The 26044-nt window shown below is 50.3% G+C and overlaps 3 protein-coding genes across 6 annotated transcripts; 1 reads left to right on the forward strand and 2 right to left on the reverse strand.

Moving 5' to 3' along the window:
* Positions 1 to 1302: 1302 nt before the first annotated feature.
* Tubb (tubulin beta class I) lies at positions 1303 to 4735 on the forward strand. The gene is made up of 4 exons (XM_052163005.1): positions 1303 to 1556; positions 2816 to 2924; positions 3260 to 3370; positions 3488 to 4735. The coding sequence occupies exons 1-4, from the start codon at positions 1500 to 1502 to the stop codon at positions 4543 to 4545; spliced, it is 1335 nt and encodes a 444-aa protein (XP_052018965.1). The 5' UTR covers positions 1303 to 1499; the 3' UTR covers positions 4546 to 4735.
* Positions 4736 to 5948: 1213 nt separating this feature from the next.
* Positions 5949 to 15034, reverse strand: Flot1 (flotillin 1). 4 transcript variants are annotated; one of them, XM_052163006.1, is made up of 13 exons: positions 14870 to 15034; positions 14513 to 14569; positions 14184 to 14259; positions 13994 to 14084; positions 13651 to 13794; positions 13408 to 13527; positions 12831 to 12926; positions 12472 to 12624; positions 8433 to 8614; positions 8303 to 8348; positions 7736 to 7873; positions 7404 to 7568; positions 5949 to 6221 (listed from the first exon to the last, which is right to left on the reverse strand). In XM_052163006.1, exons 2-13 carry the CDS (start codon positions 14553 to 14555, stop codon positions 6189 to 6191), a joined length of 1287 nt encoding a protein of 428 aa, XP_052018966.1. In that variant the 5' UTR covers positions 14556 to 14569; positions 14870 to 15034; the 3' UTR covers positions 5949 to 6188. The 4 variants fall into 4 exon arrangements, with proteins under 4 accessions (XP_052018966.1, XP_052018967.1, XP_052018969.1 ...); XM_052163007.1 differs by lacking the exon at positions 14513 to 14569 and having other exon boundaries at positions 14870 to 15033; XM_052163009.1 differs by lacking the exon at positions 14870 to 15034 and having other exon boundaries at positions 14180 to 14259; positions 14513 to 14533.
* Positions 15035 to 15425: 391 nt separating this feature from the next.
* On the reverse strand, positions 15426 to 16698 carry Ier3 (immediate early response 3). Its single transcript, XM_052163389.1, has 2 exons — positions 16432 to 16698; positions 15426 to 16323 (listed from the first exon to the last, which is right to left on the reverse strand). The coding sequence occupies exons 1-2, from the start codon at positions 16639 to 16641 to the stop codon at positions 16054 to 16056; spliced, it is 480 nt and encodes a 159-aa protein (XP_052019349.1). The 5' UTR covers positions 16642 to 16698; the 3' UTR covers positions 15426 to 16053.
* Between the last annotated feature and the right edge of the window lie 9346 nt (positions 16699 to 26044).

Raw genomic sequence — 26044 nt, forward strand, 5'->3', positions numbered from 1 at the left:
AAAAGTGCAAGGATCCTTCTGCCTCAACCTCCCTATTATTTGGAAGGTTGGGCAGGCACAACCTAATTTTTCCTTTCTATGTGTTCATTAGAGACTGAACCTAAAGCTGTACCTCAGGTTGCCCAGGTAGCCCTCGCTGACCTTAAACTTCTCTTGCCTTCTCATCAGAATTCGGGGACTAACCCTGTGAACCACTCCTGCTCTGATTCTAATGAGTCATTTTGTATCCCTTTAAACCTTTGAGGATACTTAGTATTTCTCCAAACTCCGGAAAGAGAAGCTTACCTGCTCTAACTTGAGCCCACTTAATTCCCATCCTCCCACTCGGTTCCAGGACATCGCCACAGTCTCACCTAATGAATAAAATTAGCTAGAAAACCAACCAACCAAACAAACCCCTTGCTTCAAGCAAGTGTCTGAGAGAGAGGGAGGCACTGTCTAAAGACCGACATTCTTAGTCTGGCCTCGCTACCATCTGTACTGACAAGATGGCCAAAAGGCCCAAATCCCACGCTGATTTTTATATACACCTCCATTCTTCTGGGACATCAGCTCCATGCAGTTTCCCCCATGATCCTTGCAATTTTGTTTTTCTTTTGAAAATCCTTGAGACAACTCCCTTGGAAACAAAAGGGCAATTCTTTCTTCTGGAGGGATGAGAGGGATGCCTTACTGAAATTCCGGTCTTGGGATCACAAAGAACTAGATACTGTGTATCAGAGAAGGACAACACAGTTCTCAGGGTTTTCCGCTGAGCTATGCAGTCTGGCCTTCCCAGACCTACTGCGGTGGGCAGCTGGCAGGGCGTGCCCAACCCACCTTCCAACTCAGGCACCTCAGATCTCCTAATTACTATATTTCCCCAAACCTCTTTTAGTACAAAATCCTCTCTTAGGAATAGAAAATAGGGATCTCGTAAGAGGCCATTTTTCATGAAAAAATAAAAGCACAGACACACACACACCCTCAATTCCTCACACAGTACACACACCCTCAATTCCTCACACAGTACACACACACACACACACACACACACACACACACACACACACACCCTCAGTTCCTCACACACTACCCACCCATCCCTAACTTCTTTTTTTGCAGCGTGGACAATAGGGAACTACAACTCCCAAAAAGGACTGCGCTCGCCACTGGCTCAGAGACCAATGGTGGTCTGGCACGTGATCGGCTGGTCTAATCAGCGACTGGTTGGTTAGGCTTTGTCTGCAGGGCGCCCGCCTATCTCCCGCCCCCGGCCGCGCGAACGCGCGCCCCGCCCTGCGCGCCTTCCCTCCCGCGCTCGCCGGCCTCTTCTGCCTCTTAGAACCTTCCTGCGGTCGTGCTCGCATCTCGCTGCTGCAGCCTCCGGGGCTCCGTACCATCCTTTCAGTCTGAGACCGACCCAGAAGAAAAAAAAGAACCAAAAACCTTAATTATCTTTTTTTGTTCGGTACCTACATTGGAACCATCAAAAAATTTTATTACAGTAAACCGTAGCCATGAGGGAAATCGTGCACATTCAGGCCGGACAGTGTGGCAACCAGATCGGTGCTAAGGTAAGGATTTTAAATTTTTAGCTGAAATATGTAAGGATGAGAAGTCTGTGTTAATCATGAGCGATATTCACGGGGCATTTGCATTCGCTACCCAGCAGATTTGTCCCCTCAAAGTTTTGCACGTATAAATAGAACCCATATTTGTAGCTAGCGTTCTGATATTGAGAAATGAGGAACTGTTTCTCTTGGCACATTTTCGGAAAGCTATTATAAGAGCCTATTGGGTTTAGAGAATGAGGGGCTGTAAAAAGCCGGTCTTAAAAGGGGTTTTCTAACGGTTCGAGGACTGGAGGGATGCGGAAATGTTCCGAGACAAAGCCGAGGCCAGGTTTTCCCCTTGCGGCACCCCCACCCCCACCCCGCATGGAGGGCCCTACTGAAACAGAATGGAGGGGGAAGGGGCGAGGTTTGGCGGGCTGCTGCAGAGGTGCCCCGGTGCGCATTACCTCTCAACAAAGGCTTGGAGGCGCCATCAAACCCGCCATCCCAAGGCTTATTTTAGATACTGGGCCTACTTTTATTTCTCATTGCCCTTAAAAGAGACACCTTAGGGTGTGCGCGGCAGGAAAGTGTAATCTTTTCAAGTATCGGGAAGACTAAGCAGAGGGAAGGGAATAAAGATCGGAGGACCTGGGGCATTTTAATATTTTTTTTTTTTGCCAACTCTTAGCGCGCAATTACAATGTAGCTGGGGGAGGGGGAGGGAGGAAGTGCGGCCACTAAATTGTAGCTGAAGGGTGGAACCCTTTGGGGGCGGGGTTGGAGCCCCTGGCGCGCAGGGACAATGCGGCCCTTGCCCGCGGGGGCGCACTGGCCCCGCCCCTCGGGCTAGTCCCCGCCCGCACAGCTCCCGCCTTTGTGGTTTGCTGGTGGAGCGGCCCGCCACCGCAGTCACGTGGAGGACGTAAGGGGTGGGCGACTGCAGTGGCCGCACCTTTATCCCCTAACCCTCTTTTGTGCTGGCCTGGAAGGGCGGTGCCTGGCTTCAGGAACCAACTTTGTGCTAAGCCCTAAAGTAGGTGGGCTCTAACCCGCGCATAGAGATGCTTACAACCCCTGACCCACCCATCACTCGTCCTTTCCACAAAGATTGTAACCTTAAGGGCCATAGGTTCCTCCTTGGAGGTTCCGCAATTAGATAACGGAATTGCAGTGTCTGCACCTCAGCGTCGTTTGAGCATGTCTGGAGCTGAAAGGAGGGGCTGGAGGCATCCCTTAGGACTTGAGCTATTGAGATCTCGTTGCTCTTCCCTATGTAGTTCTGGGAGGTGATAAGCGATGAACACGGCATCGATCCCACCGGTACCTACCACGGGGATAGCGACCTACAGCTGGACCGAATCTCAGTGTACTACAATGAAGCCACAGGTGAGGGCGGAAATCCCCTAACACTTCTCCCTGCCTTCCTATTGAGACAGGGACCCCATTCATCATCACAGGCCGCCCTGGAACTCACAAAGATCGGTCTACGTCCAAACTGTTGGGTTTAAGGACAGCATTACCACGCCCTGTTTTTCCACACTTTTAAGTATGTTACCCCTCTGCATGGTTCCCATTTTTTCCCCTTAGACACACAACAGAAAGGGACTAAAGATTAGCTCTACTGCCACCAGGTGGTAGTGCCTGGAATGACTAATGCTTTGTGCCTGATTTCCCACTCCAAATTGAGCTGATCAATCAAACATCTACTCGAATCCCTGCAGGTGGCAAGTATGTCCCTCGAGCTATCTTGGTGGATCTAGAACCCGGGACTATGGACTCTGTTCGCTCAGGTCCTTTTGGCCAGATCTTCAGACCCGACAACTTTGTTTTTGGTGAGTTAAGTGGAGCGGATTTCTTTCCCTGTGCCCAATGGAATTAAGAAGGACTGTGTTTCTCCCATATGTTAGTGATTAAGCTCTTTAAATTTTTTTCCCCTTACTACATTCCAGGTCAGTCTGGGGCAGGCAACAACTGGGCGAAGGGCCACTACACAGAGGGAGCTGAGCTGGTTGACTCTGTCTTGGATGTGGTGCGGAAGGAGGCAGAGAGCTGTGACTGCCTGCAAGGCTTTCAGCTGACCCACTCACTGGGTGGAGGCACTGGCTCTGGCATGGGCACCCTGCTCATCAGCAAGATCCGAGAAGAATATCCTGACCGCATCATGAATACCTTCAGCGTGGTGCCCTCACCCAAGGTGTCTGATACCGTGGTTGAGCCCTACAACGCCACCCTGTCTGTCCATCAGTTGGTGGAGAACACGGATGAGACCTACTGCATCGACAACGAGGCCCTCTACGACATCTGCTTCCGTACCCTCAAGCTCACCACACCAACCTATGGAGACCTGAACCATCTCGTCTCAGCTACCATGAGCGGTGTCACCACCTGCCTCCGTTTCCCAGGCCAGCTCAACGCTGACCTTCGAAAGCTGGCTGTCAACATGGTGCCGTTCCCACGTCTCCACTTCTTCATGCCTGGCTTTGCCCCGCTCACCAGCCGCGGAAGCCAGCAGTACCGGGCCCTCACTGTGCCTGAACTTACCCAGCAGGTCTTCGACGCCAAGAACATGATGGCCGCCTGTGACCCGCGCCATGGCCGGTACCTCACAGTTGCAGCTGTCTTCCGTGGACGGATGTCCATGAAGGAGGTGGATGAGCAGATGCTCAACGTGCAGAATAAGAATAGCAGCTACTTCGTGGAATGGATCCCCAACAACGTCAAGACAGCTGTCTGTGACATCCCACCACGCGGCCTCAAGATGGCAGTCACCTTCATTGGAAACAGCACGGCCATCCAGGAGCTCTTCAAGCGCATCTCGGAGCAGTTTACGGCCATGTTCCGCAGGAAGGCTTTCCTCCACTGGTACACAGGTGAGGGCATGGACGAGATGGAGTTCACCGAAGCGGAGAGCAACATGAACGACCTCGTCTCTGAGTACCAGCAGTACCAGGATGCCACCGCGGAAGAGGAGGAGGATTTCGGAGAGGAGGCAGAAGAAGAGGCCTAAGGCAGAGAGAGAGCCCTGCATCACCTGAGGCTGCTCAGTTCCTTCAGCTTTCTCCAACTGCCCTCTTTGTGCTCCAGTTTCTTTCTGCTGCCTCTGTCCTGTTTTTGTTTCATTTTTTCTCATTGGGCTGGGGGGTGAACAGTGCCTGGCACGTGGCAGGTACTCAATAAATATTTGTTTGTGGAATGTCTCCTTTCTCTTTCCACTTGGATTTCTGACATTCTGGGTGTTACCCGTGCTTCCTCCTGTTACCCATTTTAAGATAACTGTCCAGTTAATATTCTTCCAATATATTCTCCAGGAACCTGAGTTCTGCTCCAGATCCTGTGTAGACCCCCCCGGCCCCCAGTCCGATTCTAACAACTCAGTAGCCAGCATCTAAAAGTAGTGGATTGGGGAAAGGCGGGGATATTAGAGGTAGGTCATCAGGAAGAGAAGGGTGGGGCGTTCCAGTCAGGGCCATTTAGACTCGGAGTCCACCAAGGCTTTCAATTGACAGGGTTTGGTTTTGTTTTTTCCTTGCTTCATCTCTCAGCCTCAGGAGAGGTATTAACAGTATTATCTCCATTTATATCCTCCCAGCTGCCCTGAGCCAAATCTGCCATTGGAAGTGTCTTCCCTGTATTGGTTCTCCTTTCTCCAGGAGACGGTGCACGGGGATGGGGGCGTGCAGAGCCAGGCCTTGGTCTCTGAACACTCCAATTCCCGATTAGACCCCACACTTGGGAAAGCATGCTTCCACCTGGATATTGCAGACACTCCCAGAGTGAAGGTTACCATCTTTGCCCCGTTTTCCTCCTGCCCTTGGTTTGGTCATCTCCTACCTTTCTATTTTGTGTTAAACTTGCTTTTTTTCATATTGAAAAGATGACATCACCCAGAGAACCAAAAATAAATGGGAATTGGAAAAAAGGTGTGAAGCTGTGTGCTCATTCAGCAGTAGGTGAAATTACTGGTGAAGGAACTGGTATGTCTGGACATACCTCTAATGCCAGTGGAAGATTATGGGTTCAGAGTTGCCCACAATCCTGAAAAGTCCCTCAGACCCCATCATCAACCCTCCAGGATATCCCAGATCCCTCAGGGGTTAATTTGTGACCTGTAGTCACACCATTCTAAGTTTTTTGACTTGGCTTAGGCTGTTAACACTAAGTGGGAGCTACTACGCCTCCTAGTGGCATTAAATATAATAGGTCTGGATTTAATAGAGTGGGGTATTTGAGGGGTATGGACTTCACTGCAGGAGTCTGCACAGCCAACTTCTAGGGGAAAGATTGGGTCGGGTTCTTGCTACGCAGGCTGCTCTGAAACTGGTATTTTAGTTGTTAGCTGTCAGTGCTTGATTTACTTAAGATCTTCAGGGCTATCTTTTGGTCTCGGTAAGGAAAGAAGTATAGATAAGCCAGGCTCAAACAGTCTAGTTTAATCAGGAAGTTAAATAGTTGGGATGGGCTGAAGTAAGATAACAGGAAGTCTTGGTGAAGGGCACTGGCAGTGGGCTGAGGAGGGGGTGCAAACCCTCCAGGCGAGGCAAGGCACAGACTATTTGGCAAGGAGAGACGCGCCCCTTTTGGAGGCCAGGGGAGGCGCATGCAGTGAGACCACTTGGGCCACATGTCCAGGTACCATTGATGCCTGAAGGCTCACGCTGTCCTTAAAGGCTTGTTGTGATTCACCTAGAGAAAAGAAGACATGATAGCGTGGGAATCCAGCATCTGCTCTCCATAGCATCCATTTGGAAGGCTGGGTTCAGGACATTGAAAAGGCTGAGAGGAGGGGGATCTGGTCTACATAGCAAGTTTTAGTATCCATGTAGTCACTGGGACTAGAACTTTGTATACTCCTTAGCTCAAAGCCTAGCTCAGGCTTCAAGGATATTCCAGCAAACCCAGCCTGATGAAGACACGTGTGGTTTTATTTTTTAAGAAGGGGTCCTAAGGGATGGTGATAAAGCACTTGAGAGACAGGCAGATCTGTTGAGTTTTAGGGCAGCCAGGGCCACTCAAAGAGAAAGCCAGTCTCAAGAAAACGAACTCAAACTGTATTGCCCTAGATGGCCTCAAACTCAAGAGACCAATGTTCATCTGCCTCCTGAGTGCTGAGATTCAAGCTTTATACACCCAGCTACATGGTTTTTGTGGTTTACTCAACACTGCCTTAAGTACTCTGCAAACAATTTCCCAACACCCCAGCAAGGAGGTGGGTTTATACTGTTAAGTCTTTTTTTTTTTTTTTTTTTTGACACAGGGTTTCTCTGTGTAGTCCAGGCTGGCCTTAAACTCAAGACCCTCCTGCCTCTGCCTCTGCCTCCTGGGTGCTGGGATCCCACCATGGCCAGCTCTTTAAGACAATTTTGAGACAAGGGATGGGCAACCTGTCACAGGTGACCTTACTGATGGTGACCCACAGATGGGTAAACTCCAGGGAAGTAATGATAGGGCAGGAGATGAGACAGCTGCCAACAGGTAGCAGCTAATGCTTTGCTCTCCTGTGGTGCCCAGGCACACTGGCTACAGAAGACTGGCCTGACTGATGCTCTGCTTCCCGGCCCTGGGGCTACATCATTTAGCGTGTTGGAGGGAGTCCTTTTGTGTGTGCACGTGCATGTGCAAGGCAACATATAATGTGGCTGTCGTTCCCCAGGCACTATGTGTTTCCAAGGCCTCTTGATGACCTGCAGCTAGCCAAGCAGGGACCTGACATGGGTTCTGGGAATAGTCTTCAGCAAGGTGGCTTGGGTACCAAGAAAGTCACTGTCTGTCTGACTTCCCAGGCTCCCAGAAGCCCGTTCAGCATGTGGCCTCAGTATCACATGATTTAGGTACTCAGTAACACAGACGCTCTGCCCTGCCCCTCACCTGGGAGATGCTGACGCCGGTGAGTCTCTCCACACTCTCTGGCAGGCGGCTTAAGATGTCCAGTACTTCCCCAGTAACTTTGGCTGCCCCCATGGCTCCGCTTCCGCTAGACACCAGCGTGATCTTATTGGCTGAGGTCAGGGGACCACTGATCTCTTCTGCCACCTGGTAGGCAGAGACAGACCACACCATTCATCAGATTCACCCCACGATGGGCCTTAATTCCTCTCTTCGGTCCTGCCTTATATTTGGCACCCCTAACAACCCCACCCCCATCCCGTCACTTAACTTCACCTCACCCCTCTTCCCCAGAGTCCCTCCCGTCTCCAGACCTGGGGCAGTTTCTCCAGCAGCATGTCCAGCTGGGCGGCCTCCTGGTACATCTGGAAGGCTTCTGCCTTCTTGGCCATTTGCTCGGCCTCAGCACGAGCCCGGGCCCCTATGGCAAAGGCCTCGGCTTCCCCTCGCATCTGTAGAGGGTACAGGACAGGCAACTCATTAAAGATACCAAATTCTGAGGCCAATGAGGCTTAGAGGGTAAAGGTGTTAGCCAATAAGGCCAACAACCTTACTTAAAATCTCCAGGAGATCCGACCTCCACACTGGCAAGATGTATCAGCCTGCTACCCCCACATAGGAGGGGGAAGAAGAGGAGGAGAAAGAAGAAACAGCAACAACAACAGGGTTCAATTGTGAGTGCCTTGAATCCCAGTACTTGGAAAGCAGAGGTAGGTGGGTCTCCCTGAGTTTGAAGCCATGTTATTTACACAGTAAGTTTCCAGGTCAGCCAGGGTGACACAGTAATAGTCTTGTCTCAAAAATCCAAGAACAAGCAATAGAGAATAAGAAGCCCTAACAAGCCCTTCCCTGTGTCAATCGGGAGCCATGCCCCAACTCACCCGCACGGACTCAGCTTCGGCTTCTGCCTGCATGATCAGCTGGGCCCTGGGGACAGAAGGGAAGCGGTTCATTGCTAGCCAGGGCGCCTTTTCTGGGGCCATGAAGGGGCGGTGGGGAAGGGGGCGTTACTTCTCTGCTTCAGCCAGGCGCTCCAGCCTGTAGCGCTCAGCCTCTGCCGGCTTGCGCACGCGGGCCTCCAGCTCCTTCTCGCGCCGGGCGATCTCCTGCTCCTGCACTGCCACCTGCTGGGCGCGCTCTACCACCTGCACCTGCACCCGCTGCTCCTCGATCTGCTGCTTCGTCTTGGCCACCTAGGGAGCAAGGGGCGCTTGAGTCAAGGCTAGGGACAGACCTAACCCTAGCCTGACCTAGGGTCAGAGAGAAAAGCCAGCGCTACCGGTGGAATACAACGTGGAAGAGACCCAGGAAGCCGTTTCCTGGTCAGCTCAGCCTACTCAGTAGTGGGATCCATTTCAAGTACTGAATGAATCAAGCCAGGGCCTGGGAACCACTTCTTGACTTCTCGGAGCAGGTAGGCTAAGGACTTAGCGACAGAATGGATGAGGCTGATACCTTGCTCTCCCTGGGATGAGACAAAGCGTTCCTCCCAGGTCTTCCTCTTGAGTAACTAATTCTCTATAGTATGAGAGTCCTGAGGGCACTGCGCCCTTTGTGGCCATAATCTACCTCTGCAGTCCTGTTCACAAGTCTCCATTTCTCTTTGCTGCCATTCATAAGAGTAAGCCACCATCAATGCCAGCCCAGACAGCTCAATAGTCAGTACTGCCTTTTACACTCTGCCAGCATATATCTTACTCTTAAATCCTTTGCACACAAAATAAGGAACAAAATAAACTCAAAAGGGAAAGTAGATACGTAGAAAGTGACTTCCTCCCACCTCTTGCCTCAAATCTCTTGGTTCCCTTTCTAGAAGCAACTGCTATAACCAGCTTCCAGAGATCATGTGCGTTCAAATTTCTTTTTTCTTCATCATAATTATCATCATAATCATCTGGCTTTTCAAGGCAGGGTTTCACTATGTAGCCCTGGCTATCCTGGAACTCAACTGTAGACCAGGTTAGTTTGAAACTCAGAGGCCAACTGCCTCCCTAGTGCCGAGACTAAAGGCACGGGCCACCGCCCATCTCGAAATAATTACTTGTTTATTTATGTGTGTATTTTATGCATATGGAGTCCTTCGCATGTGCATCTGTGTACTAGAAGAGGGCGTCAGATCTCATGGGACTAAGGTTATGGTATGTGAGCTACCATGTGGTTGCTGGGAATTGAACCCAGGACCTCTGGAAGAGCAGCAATGCTGAGATGGCTTGGGGAATAAAGGCATCTATCTCAAAGTCTGGAGGAGTTTGATCCTGAGGGAATTGCATGGTAGGAAAGAGCTGGCTCTTGCAGCAGGTTGTCTCTGAACTGAGCATACATAAGTGTAATTAAATTAAACATAATGGCGGCTGGAGAGAAAGCTCAGCAGTTAAGAGCACTGTTTGCTTTTGCAAAGGATCTGTGTTCATCACCCACCATCTGTCTAGCATTTTACCACCATTTGTAATTCCAGTACCAGGAGATCTGATGCCCTCTTCTGATCTCCACAGGCACTGGGAAAGAACACATGCACATAGTACACACATAAACATGTAGGCAAAACACTCATCACATAAACACATACCATAAAAATAAATCTTTTTGTTTGTTTTTCCACACAGGGTTTCTTTGTGTAGCCCTGGCTGTCCTGGAATAGCTCTGTAGACCAGGCTGGCCTTCAGCTCATAGAGATTCACCTGTCTCTGCCTCTCAAGTGTTGGGATTGAAGGCATGTGACACCAGCCGGGCGGTGGTGGTGCACGCCTGTAATCCCAGCACTCTGGGAGGCAGAGGCAGGCGAATTTCTGAGTTCGAGGCCAGCCTGGTCTACAGAATGAGTTCCAGGACAGCCAGGGCTATACAGAGAAATCCTGTCTTGAAAAAAACCAAATCCAAAAAACCAAAAAAAAAAAGTGTGTGACACACCACAGTAAAGGAACACCTTTAACCTCAGCACTTGGAGGCAGAGGCTGTTTAAGTGTTTTTGTTTAAAGATTACCTTTTAAGCTAGGCACTGTAATTCCAACAGTAAAAAAGGTGAATCAGGAGGACTGCTACATGTTTGAGTCTAGCCTGGGCTACTGTATGGGGACCCTGTCTCAAAACAAGCAAGCAGGGCATGGTGTTGCCCAACTTTAATCCTGGCACTCGAGGGTAGAGGCAGGTGGATCTCTGTGTTTGAGGCCAGCATGGTCTATATAGTGAGTTTCAGACCAGATAGGGCTACATAGTGAGACCCTGTCTCGAAGAACAAAATAAAACAAAAACAACTGGTTGAATAACAAATAAATTAAAGAAATTGTATATTAAAACACATCGAGCTGATGCATTAGTGTAGAACAGAAGCGAACTGTAATTCGTGCCTGAACAGGGGTAGTGTAGAACAGGGGTAACCTAACAATGCACACTGCCTCCACACGGCACTTCACAGCCTCCAGTGCTGAGGGTCTCCATTAAGCAGTTTAGTACTATTTGAATCGTTTTAGTATGAGAGAGAGAGAGAGAGAGAGAGAGAGAGAGAGAGAGAGAGAGAGAGTATTGTACCCTCAATCCCGAGCATCGTTTTAAACAGCAAAATCACTAACAAAACCCAGAAACACTGTTGATGATACCCGGCGAAACCGCCTGCAACCTGAGTTCAGACACGAGGCAGCACTTCCTCTGTGTTTGAGCTTATGTGGAGCCTGCATCAGCCAACTAGAATTCTTCAGCATTCTGTGTCCAGCGCACACAGCAAATGCAGGCACCGACCTGTGGTTTACCCATAAGTCCTGGTGAGCAGGCAGATCCTCAAATGTGCAGCGCATGAATGACAGGGGCCAGTTATTCTTCTTGTAATGTAAAGGCTGCCCAAGGCTCACTTTCCGTCATTCAAGGCTGTTTCCTTCCTCACCCTCTCTTTTGATCATCATAGTTTTGGGGCACCCTATGCACATGGGAAGAGGTTTCTCTTCTTCTGACAGGTTCAGACCCATACCCAGAACACTGCTTGGTGAGCGGGAGACAGGACAGCTCTTCCCCACCTGCAACCCGGTGCCTTTACAGAGAGACAGTTTACCTCTTGGTCAATCACGTTCATGGCATGCCAGACTGCCTGCCTGTCATCTTGAGTTTTCAGCTGAATGGTCTAGTCTCCATGTATGTGCACATGTACATACATGTACAGGTGTGTAACACACATGTATGTTTGTGCAGGTCAGAGGACAATTTACAATGTCACTCCTCATTAGGCACCATTTGCCCTTTGTTTTTTCGAGACAGGGTTTCTCTGTGCAGCCTGGCTAGCCTGGAACTCACTCTATAGACCAGGCTGGCCTTGAACTCAGAAATCCGCCTGCCTCTGCCTTATATTTTGAGTCTCTCCTGAGACACACTGGCCTGAGATTGAATGATTATACTAACCTGGCTGACCAGTGAATGTCCAAGACTCATCCATCTCTCCAGTCCCTGCTTGAGTTCCTATCTGTTTGTCTCTCTGGGAGTTTTCAGCTGAATGTTCCAGTCTACATGTATGTGCAGATACACATACATGTACAGATATTTATGCTTTGAGTCTCTGCTTTTATGTCTTTTATCATACCAAGGAAAAGGTTCACAAATGGAGTACCCTGGGGGCTGGAGAGATGGCTCAGCGGTTAAGAGCTCTGACTGCTCTTCCAGAGGTCCCGTGTTCAGTTCCTAGCAAACAACCATACAGTGGCTCACAATCATCTGTAACGGGATCCGATGCCCTCTTCTGGTGTGTTTGAAGACAGCTACAGTGTGCTCACATACATAAAATAAATAAATCAATCTTTTTGTTTGTTTTTTCAGACAGGGTTTCTCTGTATAGCCCTGGCTGTCCTAGAACTCACTCTGTAGACCAGGCTAGCCTCAAACTCAGAAATCCACCTGCCTCCCAAGTGCTGAGATTAAAGGCATGCACCACCACCGCCTGGCCATAAATAAATCTTTAAAAGAAAGAAAAGGGGGTACCAGAATCAGAGCAAAGATCAAAGTCTCCCTAGTACAGATGGAAGCCAGAAAGGGGAAGCGCCACGGAGCAAGCAACCGAGACACCTGTGCTCACCTGCAGCTGATAGGCCAGGTCAGCCTGCGCTCGCCGGGTGTTGACCTCGATGTCGTAGGTGGCTTTCTTCAGCTCATAGTCCCTCTGTGCCTTGGCCATCTCTATTTCACTGAGGCACTGCGCAGATACCTTCTCCTGCTTGGCCTTAGCCTCCTAGGTCAGGGTTAGTGAGGAAGGCAGAAGGGTAAGGGCCTGTTGGCTGCCAGACTCTCTATCGCCACCCCCTGCTTGCTCTCTCCCATGACACCCCCTGCTGACTCAGTTAGGCCAACCACACTCCACTGGACCCTCCCTTGTGCCCTTGTCCCCTCCTGGGTGTCTAGCAGGCCAGTGTGACGGAGCAGCCCCTTCTCCCTCACCCGTATCCCGGCATCTCTCTTGGCTTCTGCTTCCCCAATCCGAGCATCCTTTTGGACTTGTGCGGTACGAGCTTTCCCCAAAGAGTGTAAGTAATCCTGTGGGAGAGCGAAATCCGTCTCAGGAGGGTTTGAGAGATGGGATCAGGAAGCAGGAAGGATCTTGGCTTTTGTTTGTTTTGTGGTGTAGGGTGGAGCTGCCCCCCCCCCCCCCACTAGGCTGGGTTAGCGCTCTACCACTAACCACATTCTGTTTTTTGAGATGCGGTTGATTATACAGGTGTGTCTTGGTACTCTTTGTAGACCAGACCAGCCTCCAACTCACAGAGATGCACCTGCCTCTGCCTCCTGAGTCTTGGGATTAAAGGCCTGCACCACCACACCAGGCTGTTTGTTTTGAGACAAGATCTCACCCTGTAGCTAGGACTATCCTGGAACTCATAATGAGTAGCCCAGGCTGGAATGGAACTGATATGTAACCCAGGTGACCTACGGTTCCCGGCTTTTGGCCCCCATCCCGACCCCACTCCAGTGTTGGGATCATACAGCCACCAAGTCTGCCTCAACTGATTATTTTTACCTGGTCATCATGAATGTCCTTTAAAGTGTAGCTAACCACGCTGATACCCATGTTGACCAGGTCGGAGGAGGCCACTTTGAAAACCTGCTCTGAGAATTTCTGTCTATCCTTATAGATCTCCTACAGAGAAAGAACAGTGGGAAGAGGTTGTCAGATTCATCACCTGTCACAGGTGGGCTGGTCTGTCATGGTCCTCTCATCCTGACATCCCACCCAGATCCTCTCCTGTGCCCCCAGCCCCACCTCCACAGTCATGTGGGCCATGATTGCCCTCTGGTGGCCCTCCAGTGTCTCCAGGGCAATGTGGGCGATCTCTGCCTCCGTCTTCCCCAGGAACATCTGGCAGGCGGCTGCCAGCATCTCCTTGTTCTGGCCCTGGATTTTCACCTGCAGCCATAGTAGAGACAGAAGGGGTATGATGGGCAAAGCAAGGCGAGGAGGGGGAGGAAGAACTAGGGGTCTTGGGGGCGTCGGCTGAAGGTGAGACCAGCGGAAAGACAGAGTGGAGAAGTCCACGATCAGAGGTGTTTAATTGCCAGGAGAAAGGTGGGGGCGGGCTTTGGGAGGAAGGCTCTGAGAGCCTCACCTGGGCAATGCCTGTGACTGAGATGGGGACCCCGTGGCGGGTATAAACCTTCTCACTCTTGACATTGAGGGTCAATGTGTTGAGGGAGATCCTAGAGGGAAAAGGAGCAGACAGTAAGAGAGAGAGAGAGAGAGAGTGAGAGAGAGAGAGAGGAAAACGGGCTCCCTTCCCGGGCTCTGTTGCTACCTACCTCTGGATTTGTTGAATGCAGGGTAGAACAAACACTCGGCCTCCGGCCACCATGACTGGTGGGCTCCTGCAGAACCCTGTAAGGCGAGGGCATAATGGGACCGTGGCAGAGCCAAAGACAGAGGGGTAAAAGGTGGAGCACCCATAGGGCGACTCTGGATACTGAGCGGGGCGCTTTCTATGCCTTGGAGGCTGGGAATCACAGGTGGTTCGGGGCCACCGTGGGCAGAACGTTGGGGCTGGGAAGCTAGTGCAGACAGGAGGGGGGCAGAGGTCAGGTTTAAAGGTGGGGGTGGGTGGTGAGTGTTACTGGCTGGGAAGGAGACTTACCGGAGACCACCATGGCCTCATTCGGGCCACAAGTGAAAAACATGGTTGAAGATGCGGCTGGAGGGAATAGAGAGGAAGCCTTTGCAGAGGCGAAGGGGCCCTGTGGCACCTCCTCCGTCTCTTATCAGGAGCACGGACTGCCTCTGCCAACGCCCAGTCCCTTGAGCGCTCCTGTGACAGTCCCAAGATTCGCCAGGGACTTCTTCCTCCGTGCCACCTGATTCTCAGTCTTCCTCTCACCGAGCCCCCTAGCCCCTCCTCCACCACACAAAGCTCTCCAGCGCCCTGGGGTCTGCAGCAGTCAGCAGCCTCCAGGCTCTCCGGCCGCCCAAGGCTCCGCCTCCCATCCCCACTCACCTTCCGGAACGCCGGGAGGAACCCCACTGGGGTCTGGGGAAGTGCGGAGACCCGCAGAACCCCAGAACGGGGTGGGGACTGCTCGACGCCCGACTTAGTGGCAGCTGCACTTGCGCCCCCCACCCGGCCGCACCCTGTTGCAGCAACAGACGCGACCCCGCCCCCTCCCAATCCCTGGGTCCGCCCCTTTCCCGGCAGGCCCCGCTCGGGTCCGCAGCACTCCAGTTCTCGGCAGCCCAGGGGGCAAGCCAGACATTCCCTCCCCCAGCAACCTTCCCCCCCCCCCCCAGCGGTGGCCTGGAAGCTCCGCCTCCACCCGAGGCCACGCCCTTCCACTTGGTTGCGCTACCCGCCGCCTGCAGTGAGTAAGCAGGTTGCCACACACTAACTGGGAAAACCGCACACCCAGCAATGTATGACAGCATCCGGTGACCGGATATAGGTCTGTAACTCCAAGGAAGAGGTCAGGACCCTAGAAAGGGTGCGAACTGGGGACCTAGTCACGGCCTCCCGCCCTTCCCTCCCCCCCCTTGAAATGATACACTTTGAGAATTGCTAATAATGACAGGTAATCAAGTTTATTCGTGTTCACAGAACATACTAGGCGACCCCAGACAGCCGCCCTCTGACAACGCATCAAGGACCTAAGACTCCTGCAGCTGCCCCCGAGAAGCAACTAGGAAGGCATCAAAGGCCATAGACCAGATTCCCAAGGGTCTGCTGAAGCCTTACAACAGACTACAGAGTTGAAGTGCTGGATGACCGAGGGTTACTCCTAAACCTATGCCCCCCACCCCAGACTAATCCCCAAGTTGGGAGTCCTACCACCCGGGTCCTCCCTCCCACAACTCTGTTTTACCGACCCTACAAATCGTAATAAATAATCTGTTACAGCAAGGAGGCATATCTCGCACCCCTGCATAAGTTAGAATAAATATTACATACACCCCTCCTTCACCTAGGAGGATATACATAAATACATAAATATTAATTAGAGAAGGTCTCAGTCCATCCCCGGTGAGCATAGCCAGGACCCACGGTGCCTCGGGCTCGCCCCAAGCACAGGCATCTTGGCGGTAGTGTTCTGAGTTAGCGTTGCCTTAGAAGTCCCAGTTTGGGATACGTTCTCGCGCACCAGGTATCCCTGGTGCCTCTTTGTTTTTGTGGACTGTGACCCATCGTCTTTAGAAGGCCGCCGGGTGTTGCTGGAGAAAAGCTTTGAGGTCCAGAGCATAGTCCGAGGACTCCGAGGTCAGGTTCAAAGGCTCGAGGACCGGGGCAGTAATGGGCGCAGAGATGGGCTCAGGCGATACTGCGCTGGTAGTATCCTCCGGAGCCAGGGGCTGCGACACACCCTCTTCAGCCATCAAAATCTGGCAGAAGATGATGGCGAGCAGAAGAAAGAGGACCCTCTTGGCCATGTTGGGTTCCTCGGTTGGTAGCTGGCGCCGGACCTGAGCAGATAAAAGAGGAAAACGTCAGATCAAGGTCCCCGCGTCTAGTTGTTCCCTACAGGTTCCAGGGGGATGCGACCTCCTGCTACCCACTCTGGCGATACTCACCACTCGAGGGTAGAGCACCCTTCGGCTGCGTTTTCGGTGCCCGCGAGAAGTGTTCAGACGCGCTGTGGATGCTACCACCCGCTCCGGGAGAGGGTCGAAGGTGAAAATCTCGGGACCGGAGCCCCGCCGGAGTTCCGGGCCGTTGGAAGGAACTGGAGAAGGGGCCCTCAGGCCAGTCATGGTGTGGAGATGGTTGCGCGAGTGGCACATAGTTTTCACTTTGTGCAGAGAGTGTAGAGACGTGCAGATCCCCGGCAAGGCAGCGCTACTTATAAAGCCAAAAAAGGGCTGGGCTGGGAAACTCCGCCCTTCGCAGCTGGGAAGCAGTTGGCTGCACAGGGTTGGAAATTCCAAGGAGGAAGCAAAATGTAGGCGGAGCCTTGACTGCCTGTTCACTAGGTGCTCCAGTGCACGTTTTTGTCTGGGAGTAGTAAATGCGGTTGGGTGCGAACGCTGGGAGTGAGCACATGTCGGGACATGAGAGGGGCTCCCAGATACGTAGCAGATGGTCCAGCCACCCTCCTTAGAGAAGCCCAGCCAGATCAGGGACCACAGAAAACAATTCACGTACTTGGAGGTATTCGTAGGAAACAATCCCTGGAGGGAAGTCATTGAACAAACTTCCAGGAAGATTAAGGACACACTTGAACCCACAGACCCGGCTCTGCCTGCCTCCGTTCACGTGAAAACCACACACACATCACAGACATTTCAGCAGAGCACACGGACACAAAACGAGGTGCAATGGTCACCTAGGGACACCCCAGAGAAGCTATTCAAGGGGATAGAGGAGAGACAGGAAGTCTGCAGCCCCTGCTTTTGCCCCGTGCTAGGTGGGTTACATAATAAGATGTAAAGTCAGCATTTTTGAGCACCTGTTACAATCTGAATGATTGTGCTGTGGAAACCACCCAGCACAATATGAAACTTCAGCCCTCTTCCCAGCTGCTTGGCAGGCTGAGGCAGGAAGATACCTTGAACCAGAGGAATTTGGGACCAGTCTAGGGAACACAGCAATCTCCAGTTTCAAAAAACAAACAAACCAAAACCAAAACCATAACCAAGAAGGCCCTGGAGAGACAGCAGGCACAGTTATTAAAAGCATTTTGCAGAGGACCTAGAATTAGTTACTAGAACTCAAATGGCAGCTCGAATCTAGTCCCAGGAGATCTGATGCCCTATTTTGATCTCTGTAGGCATCCGCATGCATGTGGTACACACACACACACATACACACACACACACACACACACGCAGACAAAAGACTCATATGCATAAAGTAAAAGATGAGATATATCTTAAACAATTTAGGTGAGATGACTTGAGTTTGATCCCTGGGATCTACATGGTCAGAGAAGAGAACTAATTCTTAAAAAAAAATCACCATCTGACTTTCATGTGTGGGCTACATACGCCCACATATACACACACCCAAATAAGCAATCGAGTTATATACAAATACACGTGTACCGTGAAGAGCTCTGAGCTTAGTTTCACAGGAGGAAAGTAAGCCGGATAAAGCTGTCACTTTGGTCTGGAAGATTTTATCCACTGGATTTAGGAGACTCTTCTTTTTGTTTTGTTTTGTTTTGTTGTTTTTTCGAGACAGGGTTTCTCTGTATAGCCCTGGCTCTCCTGGAACTCATTCTGTAGACCAGGCTGGCCTCCAACTCAGAAATCTGCCTGCCTCTGCCTCCCAAGTGCTGGGATTAAAGGTGTGCGCCACCACCGCCCGGTATAGAAGACTCTTCTGATGGTCCTAAGAAGACTATCAAAGGGGGAGCCCTGAGGAGTCAGCATTCACATCTGACTCATACTCGAGAACTTCAGTCAGGGGTGACATTTGAGATGACCCGTTAGGTGGGTTATGACACACTGAGATGTAAAGGGTGACTGTAAAAAAAAAATCAGCAGAGGCTCAAAGCTGGAAAAGTACAGGATTCATTTGGGGGAATCTCAGAAAAGCCACCTCATAGTAAGTTTCCTGTGCAAGCGTCATGGAAAGGCTAATGGTGGGTGGTGGGAGAGGAGCTGGGCAGAGAGGAGCGCTCACCAGACAGGCTGAAAACCTGGGTTTGACTCCAGATCATAGAGCACAGGTCAGGAATAAGGGCAGTCTAAACTGGAAACTGACTGGACTGAGAGGACTGTGTTTTTGAGGGGGGAATATGACGGACCACAGGCTACTGAAGAGGCCTCAGGCAAGGACTAACAGCAACCTGAAATGGCACCCCAGGAGACATTTCTAGCATGAGATCATCTGATTTAGGTAATAAATTGGGTGCCGTTGGAGAAAGGGCATTCAAGGGCTCCAGGGCTCTGGGGTGTACCTGGCGCAGGACTTTATTTCATTGTCAGCCTGGTGAGAACACCTGGGCTCCATCATTCAGCGAGAAGCTGCAGTTCACACCTTGTCCTTCACAGAACCCAGCAGAGGACCTTGCAGGCAGTTCTTGCTCAGTAATCCTTAAAAATGTATGTGTGTGGGTACACATGTATGTATGTGCACCCCACACATGCAAGGGTCAAAGGAGCCAGAAGAGGGTGCTGGAACCCCTGGAACAGGAGTCACAAGTGGGTACAAGCTGCCTGATTTGGGCACTGAGAACCAAATGAGGGCCTTTGTAGGAGCAGCAAGTTCTCCCGACTGCTGAGCCTTCTCTCCAGTCCCTCCATAATTTTATTAAGTGAACCTGAAAATACAGAAGTATATGCAGAACTATGCACACATAGTATCCCCGGACCAGCTAAGTACAGAAGTGCATGCATTGCTATGCACTCATAGTATCCCCGGACCAGCTAAGTACAGAAGTGCATGCATTGCTATGCACTCATAGTATTCTCAGATGGCTGGGTCCTCCAAGCTTCTGAGTGTGAATAAATTACTCTAGACTTCTCAGATAAACAACATCCTAAGAAAAGCTGGGTGCTGGAGAGGACAAGAGCTCAGAGGGTAAGATTGTCTCTGCTCCTGCAGAGGACCTGGCTTAGAATTCCACTGTCCCCAGGGCAGGTCACGATCATCCATAACTCCCGTTCCAGGGGTTCTAATGGCTTCTTCCCATCCCCCCTGAAACCAGATATACACATGGGTGCATAGACATGCATGCAGGCAAAAATGCTCACAAATAAAATAAAATGAATAAATTTAATTTAAAAAAGATGTTTTGTTTTTAATTTTTAACTGGGAACTAAAAATAGGGCCTCGTGTATGCTAGGCTAATGCTCTATGACTACTGAGATATATTCAACCTGGAAGTTTTATTTTTATTTATTTATTTTTGGTGTTTTTTTTTTAAAGGTTTCTTTATTATATGTAAGTACACTGTAGCTGTTTTCAGACACACCAGAAGAGAGCATCAGATCTCATTATGGATGGTTGTGAGCCACTATGTGGTTGCTGGGATTTGAACTCAGGACCTTCGGAAGAGCAATCAGTGCTCTTAACTGCTGAGCCATCTCTCCTGCCCCCTGTTATTGGATTTTCAAGACAGGGTTTCTTTGTGTAGCCTGAAACTCACTATGTAGACCAGGCTGGCCTTGAACTCACAGCGATCCACCTGCCTCTGCCTCCTGAGTGCCTGGACTAAAGACATAGGCTACCACCTCCCTCAGTTCAACCTGGAAATTTTAAAAATTATTATTGCGTTTATTTGGTGGTGTGTGGCTCAAAGGACAACTTTCAGGAGTCATTTATCTCCTACCATGTGGGCTCTGGGATTGAACTCAGGTCTTCAGGCTTGGCAACAAGCCCCTTTTCCTATTGCACCATCTTGTCAGTCCTGGAAGAGCTAACCAAGGATGCTTAGGAAAACAAATATGCCTCACACTTGGGCTAGATGCTTCACTGCTGTGTACATGACTGTTTCCCAGGCTTAGGAGGCCCCATCTAAACACAGGAGACAATTTCTACATTTCATACACCTCTTCCTGTAGGCATAAAAAAATATCCGTTTTCTCATAACTGCCTTACCGTCTTGGTCTTGCCAGCATCCTCACATCCGCACCTGAGCTGGGATTACCACACACCTGCTCAAGCTCTTTTCAAAGATCTCACACACTACACCGGGACCAACGAGAGAGCACAGCTGCCCGGAGTGTGCACACTGCCCCTCACACACACACAGATGGGGGGGTGCTGAGGATGAAAGGAAACTGTGGGAAGAGGGCAGGAGGCCCCCACGCATAGGAATGCATAACTTGTTTGTGATGGAAAATTTCCCCAGGGCTTGGGTCAGGGAGGGAAAATAAGAGACCTCAGGTTCAGGTTTCAGCACTAACTCCTACATCTGGAATCCTGACCTCCAGCTGGGCCCAGTTAGCCTCTCTGTCCTCCCCAAACAGGGACCTTTTCTTGCGGCCATACCAGCACAGGACCGAGTGATGACCCAGAGGGTCCAGCTTGTTGCGGTTCTTTCTCATGAAGTCTCACCCCAGTTCCTGGTGTCTCTGGGGACTCCAGGTTCTGCCACCCAGGAAGCTAGGGAAAGATGGAATCGCTAAACGAGGGAGGAGGTCTGGGGACCGGGGGCGATGTGTTAAAGCCGGGAAGTACCAGGGCCTGAGCCCAGGTTCTCATTCTGGAGAAATGAGCCTTTAGCTGCTCGAGCACACCCGCTACACACACACACACACACACACACACACACACACACACACACACACGGCCCCACCCCACCCCACCCCAGTCCCAGCTCTCCTTCCCTTCCTCTCGCAGAGCAGCGCGTTCCTTCCTTTCCTTCCTTTGACCTTCCTTCCCACCCTCACCTCTTTCTCGGCCTCTTGTTTGTTTACTCTGTAATAGTTGGAAAATCATCATTTTATCTGCTTGTTTAGCCTTTTAATACTTTTTTTTTTTGGTGCTGGAGATTGAACCCAGAACCTCTTGAACGCTTACTCAGTGTTTCATCTCAGCCATGGCCTTCAGGAGTGTACCGCCCCATGGCTCTTTAACCCCTGTGTTTGTAAACACCCCTATGGTATCCTCAGTAGCTGGTCTGGGGCTTAGTTGGGTTTTTAAAAAAAAGTTTTAGCTTAAAATAAAACAAAACAAAACTTTTGTGTGTATAGATGTTTTTCCTGTTTGTCTGCGCACCTCAGAGGCCGGCAGGACCCCTGGGATTGGAATTACAGAAGGTTGTGAGCTGCTGTGGATCTAATGAAGAGTTATCTGTGGGGCCATTGCTTCAGCCCCTTAACACATGGTTTTAAAACTGTCTCCCGAGGAGCTGAACTTCACCCCAGTGGTCGTTCAGCTTTCTCCCTTTAGAACCTTGCCTTTTCTTCCTCAAAGCAGAAGTTTGAAAAACTCGGCTGTGGCTCAGGTGTCTCTGGCCCGGCCTGGTGCGCATGCGTGGTCTCCCGCACAGACCGGGAAAAGTAGACATTTGAAAGTGTGTGATTCTGAGAAGGGGAGGCAGGACAGAGGGATGCCGCCAGAGGTTTGGGGGCTGAGAATGAAAGGCTCCCCATTTGCAGGGCACCTAACCATGTTGCTGACTTGAGACACGTTTTAGTTGGAAACCAAGGGAGATAAAGGGAACGTGTTATAAGCTAGTGGCGCGGAGGAAATAGGGCGTAAAGTCGAGTTTTATTATTTATTTATTTATTTATTTATTTATTTATTTATTTATTTATTTTAAAGATTTTATTTTATTCATATGAGGAGTACACTATAACTGTCTTCAGACACACTAGAAGAGGGCATCAGATCTCATTACAGATGGTTATGAGCCACCATGTGGTTACTGGGATTTGAACTCAGGACCTCTAGAAGAACAGTCAGTGCTCTTAACCGCTGAGCCATCTCTCCAGCCCCAGTTTTATTATTTATTAACCATGCAATGCTAATCTGTGTTGACAAGTGGGCAGAATGGCCTCTCGGTTATGCAGAGATTAAATACTGCAGTGTCGTCATGTAGGAGGACTCTCCCCATGCTTTCTCTCAGATCTACAATCTAGGTCATAAAATGTAAAAAGCCATGAAAGGAGAACCAGGGCTCATTGAGAGACTGAGAGCCGGTGGGAAGATGAGGAGGAGGGTGAGTCTCAGCAAAGCTTACTATATATAACACTGTGATAAAGCAAAGCCCTTCATTTTATACAATGAGTGTACACTAATTTAAAAATAGCCAAGGGGCTGGCTCAGTGGTTAAATGAACTGGCTGCTCTTCCAGAGGACTCAGCACCCACATCCAGCAGCTCATAATAGCTTATAGCTCCAACTCCAGGGCTCCGGCGGCCGCTTCTGGTGGCTCTCCAAGGGCGTCTGCACTCATGTGCGTATACGCTTCCCCATCCCCACAATACAAACACAAAATCAAAAATTAAATAAATCTTAGGAAAAAAAATTTTTTGAGTGCGGTGTGACACAGGGACACATGCCTTTAATGTCAGCACCAGGAGCACAGAGGCAGGCGATCTCTGCGAGTTGGAACCAGCCTGGTTGTCCTAGCAAGTCCCTGAACAGCCAGGTCTACATAAAGAGATCCTGACTCACAAAGGAAAAAATACGATAAAATACAATACAATAAAGAACGGAGGGAGGGGGATAATGCATGTGCCTCCCTCCAAAAAACAAGAGTCAGAATTAATAAATAAACAAGTAAATACTTAAGACAGCTTCCTGGCCTGCAGTCCATGCTACTTGGGTAGGAGCCATTATTGTGAGTGTGGGGACAGAAGTTTCATTGGAGTAAAGATGACCCCCAGTAGGAAAGCAACCTCCTAACAGTAAGATTACAGGAGCTGCAATCTGTAGTTTGTTTTCCATTTCCTTCCCTGGCTCTCTTGGGCAGCTTTTGCAGTTCTTTATCTTGGAGAAAGGACAGATTCCTGCATTCCTACTTCCTCTTTGGCCAACGAACGTGGATTTTGCACACTCACCTTTGCTTTTGGCTGGCACACAGTTTAGCTGGGACAATTCTAGCCAGAGGCCTCCATGGATAGGAGTCGAGAACTGTGGTGTGCCTTAGGCAGTTAATCAATGACCCCTGAAGTTGATTGTTTAGCTTTGATCAGATCCTGGCAACTTTCCTATGACGCAAAAGCAGGGCAAAAGTGCCTGGAGCTCTCGGGCAAGTTGCAAAAGTAACAGGTCTACCTGTCCTGTAATGCAGCTCGGTCTGGCGTATGCCAGCTTTGCCTCGCTGTACTCACACGGGCTTCCTATACCGGCTTTCAGGAAGAGGGCAACAGGGCTTCTCTCTGGCTTCGGTTTCTTCCTGTCAGACTGTAATTCTATGAAGACTGACTTGTCCATCTTGTGGGCCGCTGTTTCCAGTTTTCCAAGGTCTAGAATTTTTTTTTTTAAGATGATGTCTCTGGTCGCTGAGATGACTCGTGTGGCAAAGATGCCTGCCATCAAACCTAAAGAACCTAAAATGACCTTAGTTCTATGCCCAGGACCCACATAGCAGGAGGAGAAGTCCAATTCCCATAAGTTGTCCTATGATTTCCATTCACACACTGTAGCATGAGTACCTACACACACACACACACATACACACAAAGAGAGGGAGAGAGGGAGAGAGGGAGAGGGAGAGAGAGAGAGAGAGAGAGAGAGAGAGAGAGAGAGAGGAGAGAGACTTATGTAGCTCATGTTGGCCTTGATTTCTCTAAATAGCTGAGAAAGACCTTGAACTGCCAGGATTAGTAGCTGATTACCAGGTACTGGACACTGAACACAGGGCCTCTGTGTGCTAGGCAAGCACTCTATCAACTGAGTTAAAATGTTCCCCTGCCCCTCCCCTTTCCTCCCCTCTCCTCCCCTCCTCCTCCCATGCCTGGCCAAAGGCCTTGCATTTGCACATCCTAGCTTTACCCAGTGAGCCACACTGCAGCTCTAGAACCGGACATCTTGATTAATAAAGGCTGACTGGAAAGGCTAGAGACAGAGGGTTTTTTTTTTTCCCCATGTCAGAGTAGACTTGATCATATGGGAGTCAGTCTGCAGCTCCCTTCATTACTTCAGTGTGAGCAGCTGGAGGGTATGATTGAATCTAGGGCTTCCTGTATGCTACACAGGCACTCTACCAACTGAACAGCCATTTCACCCCACCCTTTATACACAAGATCAAAACATAATCACAGGGGCAAAGGTACAATGGGTAAAGGTGTCTCTTTGTCATGCCTTTTGTGGTACCCGGTATTTACTGATGACAGATCTATACAGTCGAAAGCCTTAGATTACGGGCTCTCTGTTGGACTTCCACTTCTGAAGCCTCATGATTCAGCAATGTTTTTTTTATAGGTCCCTGAAAGTCTGATGTGCCTCCCTCCCCCTGGAGAGTAGCACCACAGGGCCTTTTCTTTAAAGGTTGAAGGGAATGTCCCCTCCCAGAGAGGCCTATGCGCTAGAGTGCTCAGTTGAGCGATGGCCAGATGCCACTGGGGATCGCGTGTTAGGACCGGCTTGATCCGCTGCCAAGGGTGAGCCCAGCTGTGGTATTCTGGGAAGGAGTAGATGGCATGTGACTCAGAACCAAGTTAGGGAAAAAACAACCTCACTCAATCCCTGGCACCCTGCCCCTCCCCAGTATGGCTTTGACATGACCTCATGAAAGAGGAAGCTGGGCTGGGCGGACTAGAGTTTTGCTTTCCCTCCAGGTCTTGTCTCCACAGTCTCATAGATTCCCTAGAGTGTCTGGGCCTTAAGCTGCCGTCATCCTGGCTCCTGAATAGTTCTGGCCCACTCTAGACTTTCCTCTCCCGTCAGACAATCAAGGAGTTAGAAATCCCACCCAGCACCGAAGGGAATTTGGGATGACACTTTTCTCTTCTCTTGGTCACCACTGAGCTCTTTCCCTGAATGGCTCCCATCTGGAGTTGCTCCTGTCTGTCCAGTGAATATCTACGATAGATCAAGTGCTATCGCCCCCAGAATATAGGAGTGGTTGTACAGCTACATTCCCCAGTTCAGAAAACAGAGACTCCCACATTCCGGAGCAGCTGATCCACCTTTCGAGTTGCTGAATCTCAGCTGGGACCAACCTATCTAATGTTTTTGGTATTCAGAACTGCCGACTTTCAGGAAATGAGGGCGGTGACGGTTCACAAAGAACCTTCCGACAGCCAGGTGTCCGTGGGGCTGAAGTCTGGCACTTGGCACTTTCACTGGCATGGCCTGGGTTCAGTTCTTGGACTGACGAGGTGGTGTGAGGATGAAGATGGGGCTCAGTGGCTGGAGGGCTTGCTGAGCATGCTTGGGGCCTGAGGTCTGATCCCTCATAGCAGAAAAAGCAGATGCTGTGGTGCAAGCCTATAATCTCAGCCCTCTGGATGTGGAAGAGGATAGGGAGTTGTCTCAGTCAGGGTTTCTATTCCCCCACAAACATCACGACCAAGAAGCAACTCAGGGAGGAAAGGGTTTATTGAGCTTACACTTCCATACAGCTGTTCATCACCAAAGGAAGTCAGGTCTAGAACTTAAGCAGGTCGGGAAGCAGGAGCTGATGTAGAGACCATGGAGGGATGTTACTTACTGGCTTGTTTCCCCTGGCTTGCTCAGCCTGTTCTCTTATAGAACCCAAGACTACCAGGCCAGATATGGTACCACCCACAAGGGGCCCTCCCCCCTTGATCACTAATTGAGAAAATGCCCACAGCTGGATCT

The sequence above is a fragment of the Apodemus sylvaticus genome, chromosome 19, assembly GCF_947179515.1.
Source record: "Apodemus sylvaticus chromosome 19, mApoSyl1.1, whole genome shotgun sequence".
Lineage (NCBI taxonomy): Eukaryota > Metazoa > Chordata > Mammalia > Rodentia > Muridae > Apodemus > Apodemus sylvaticus.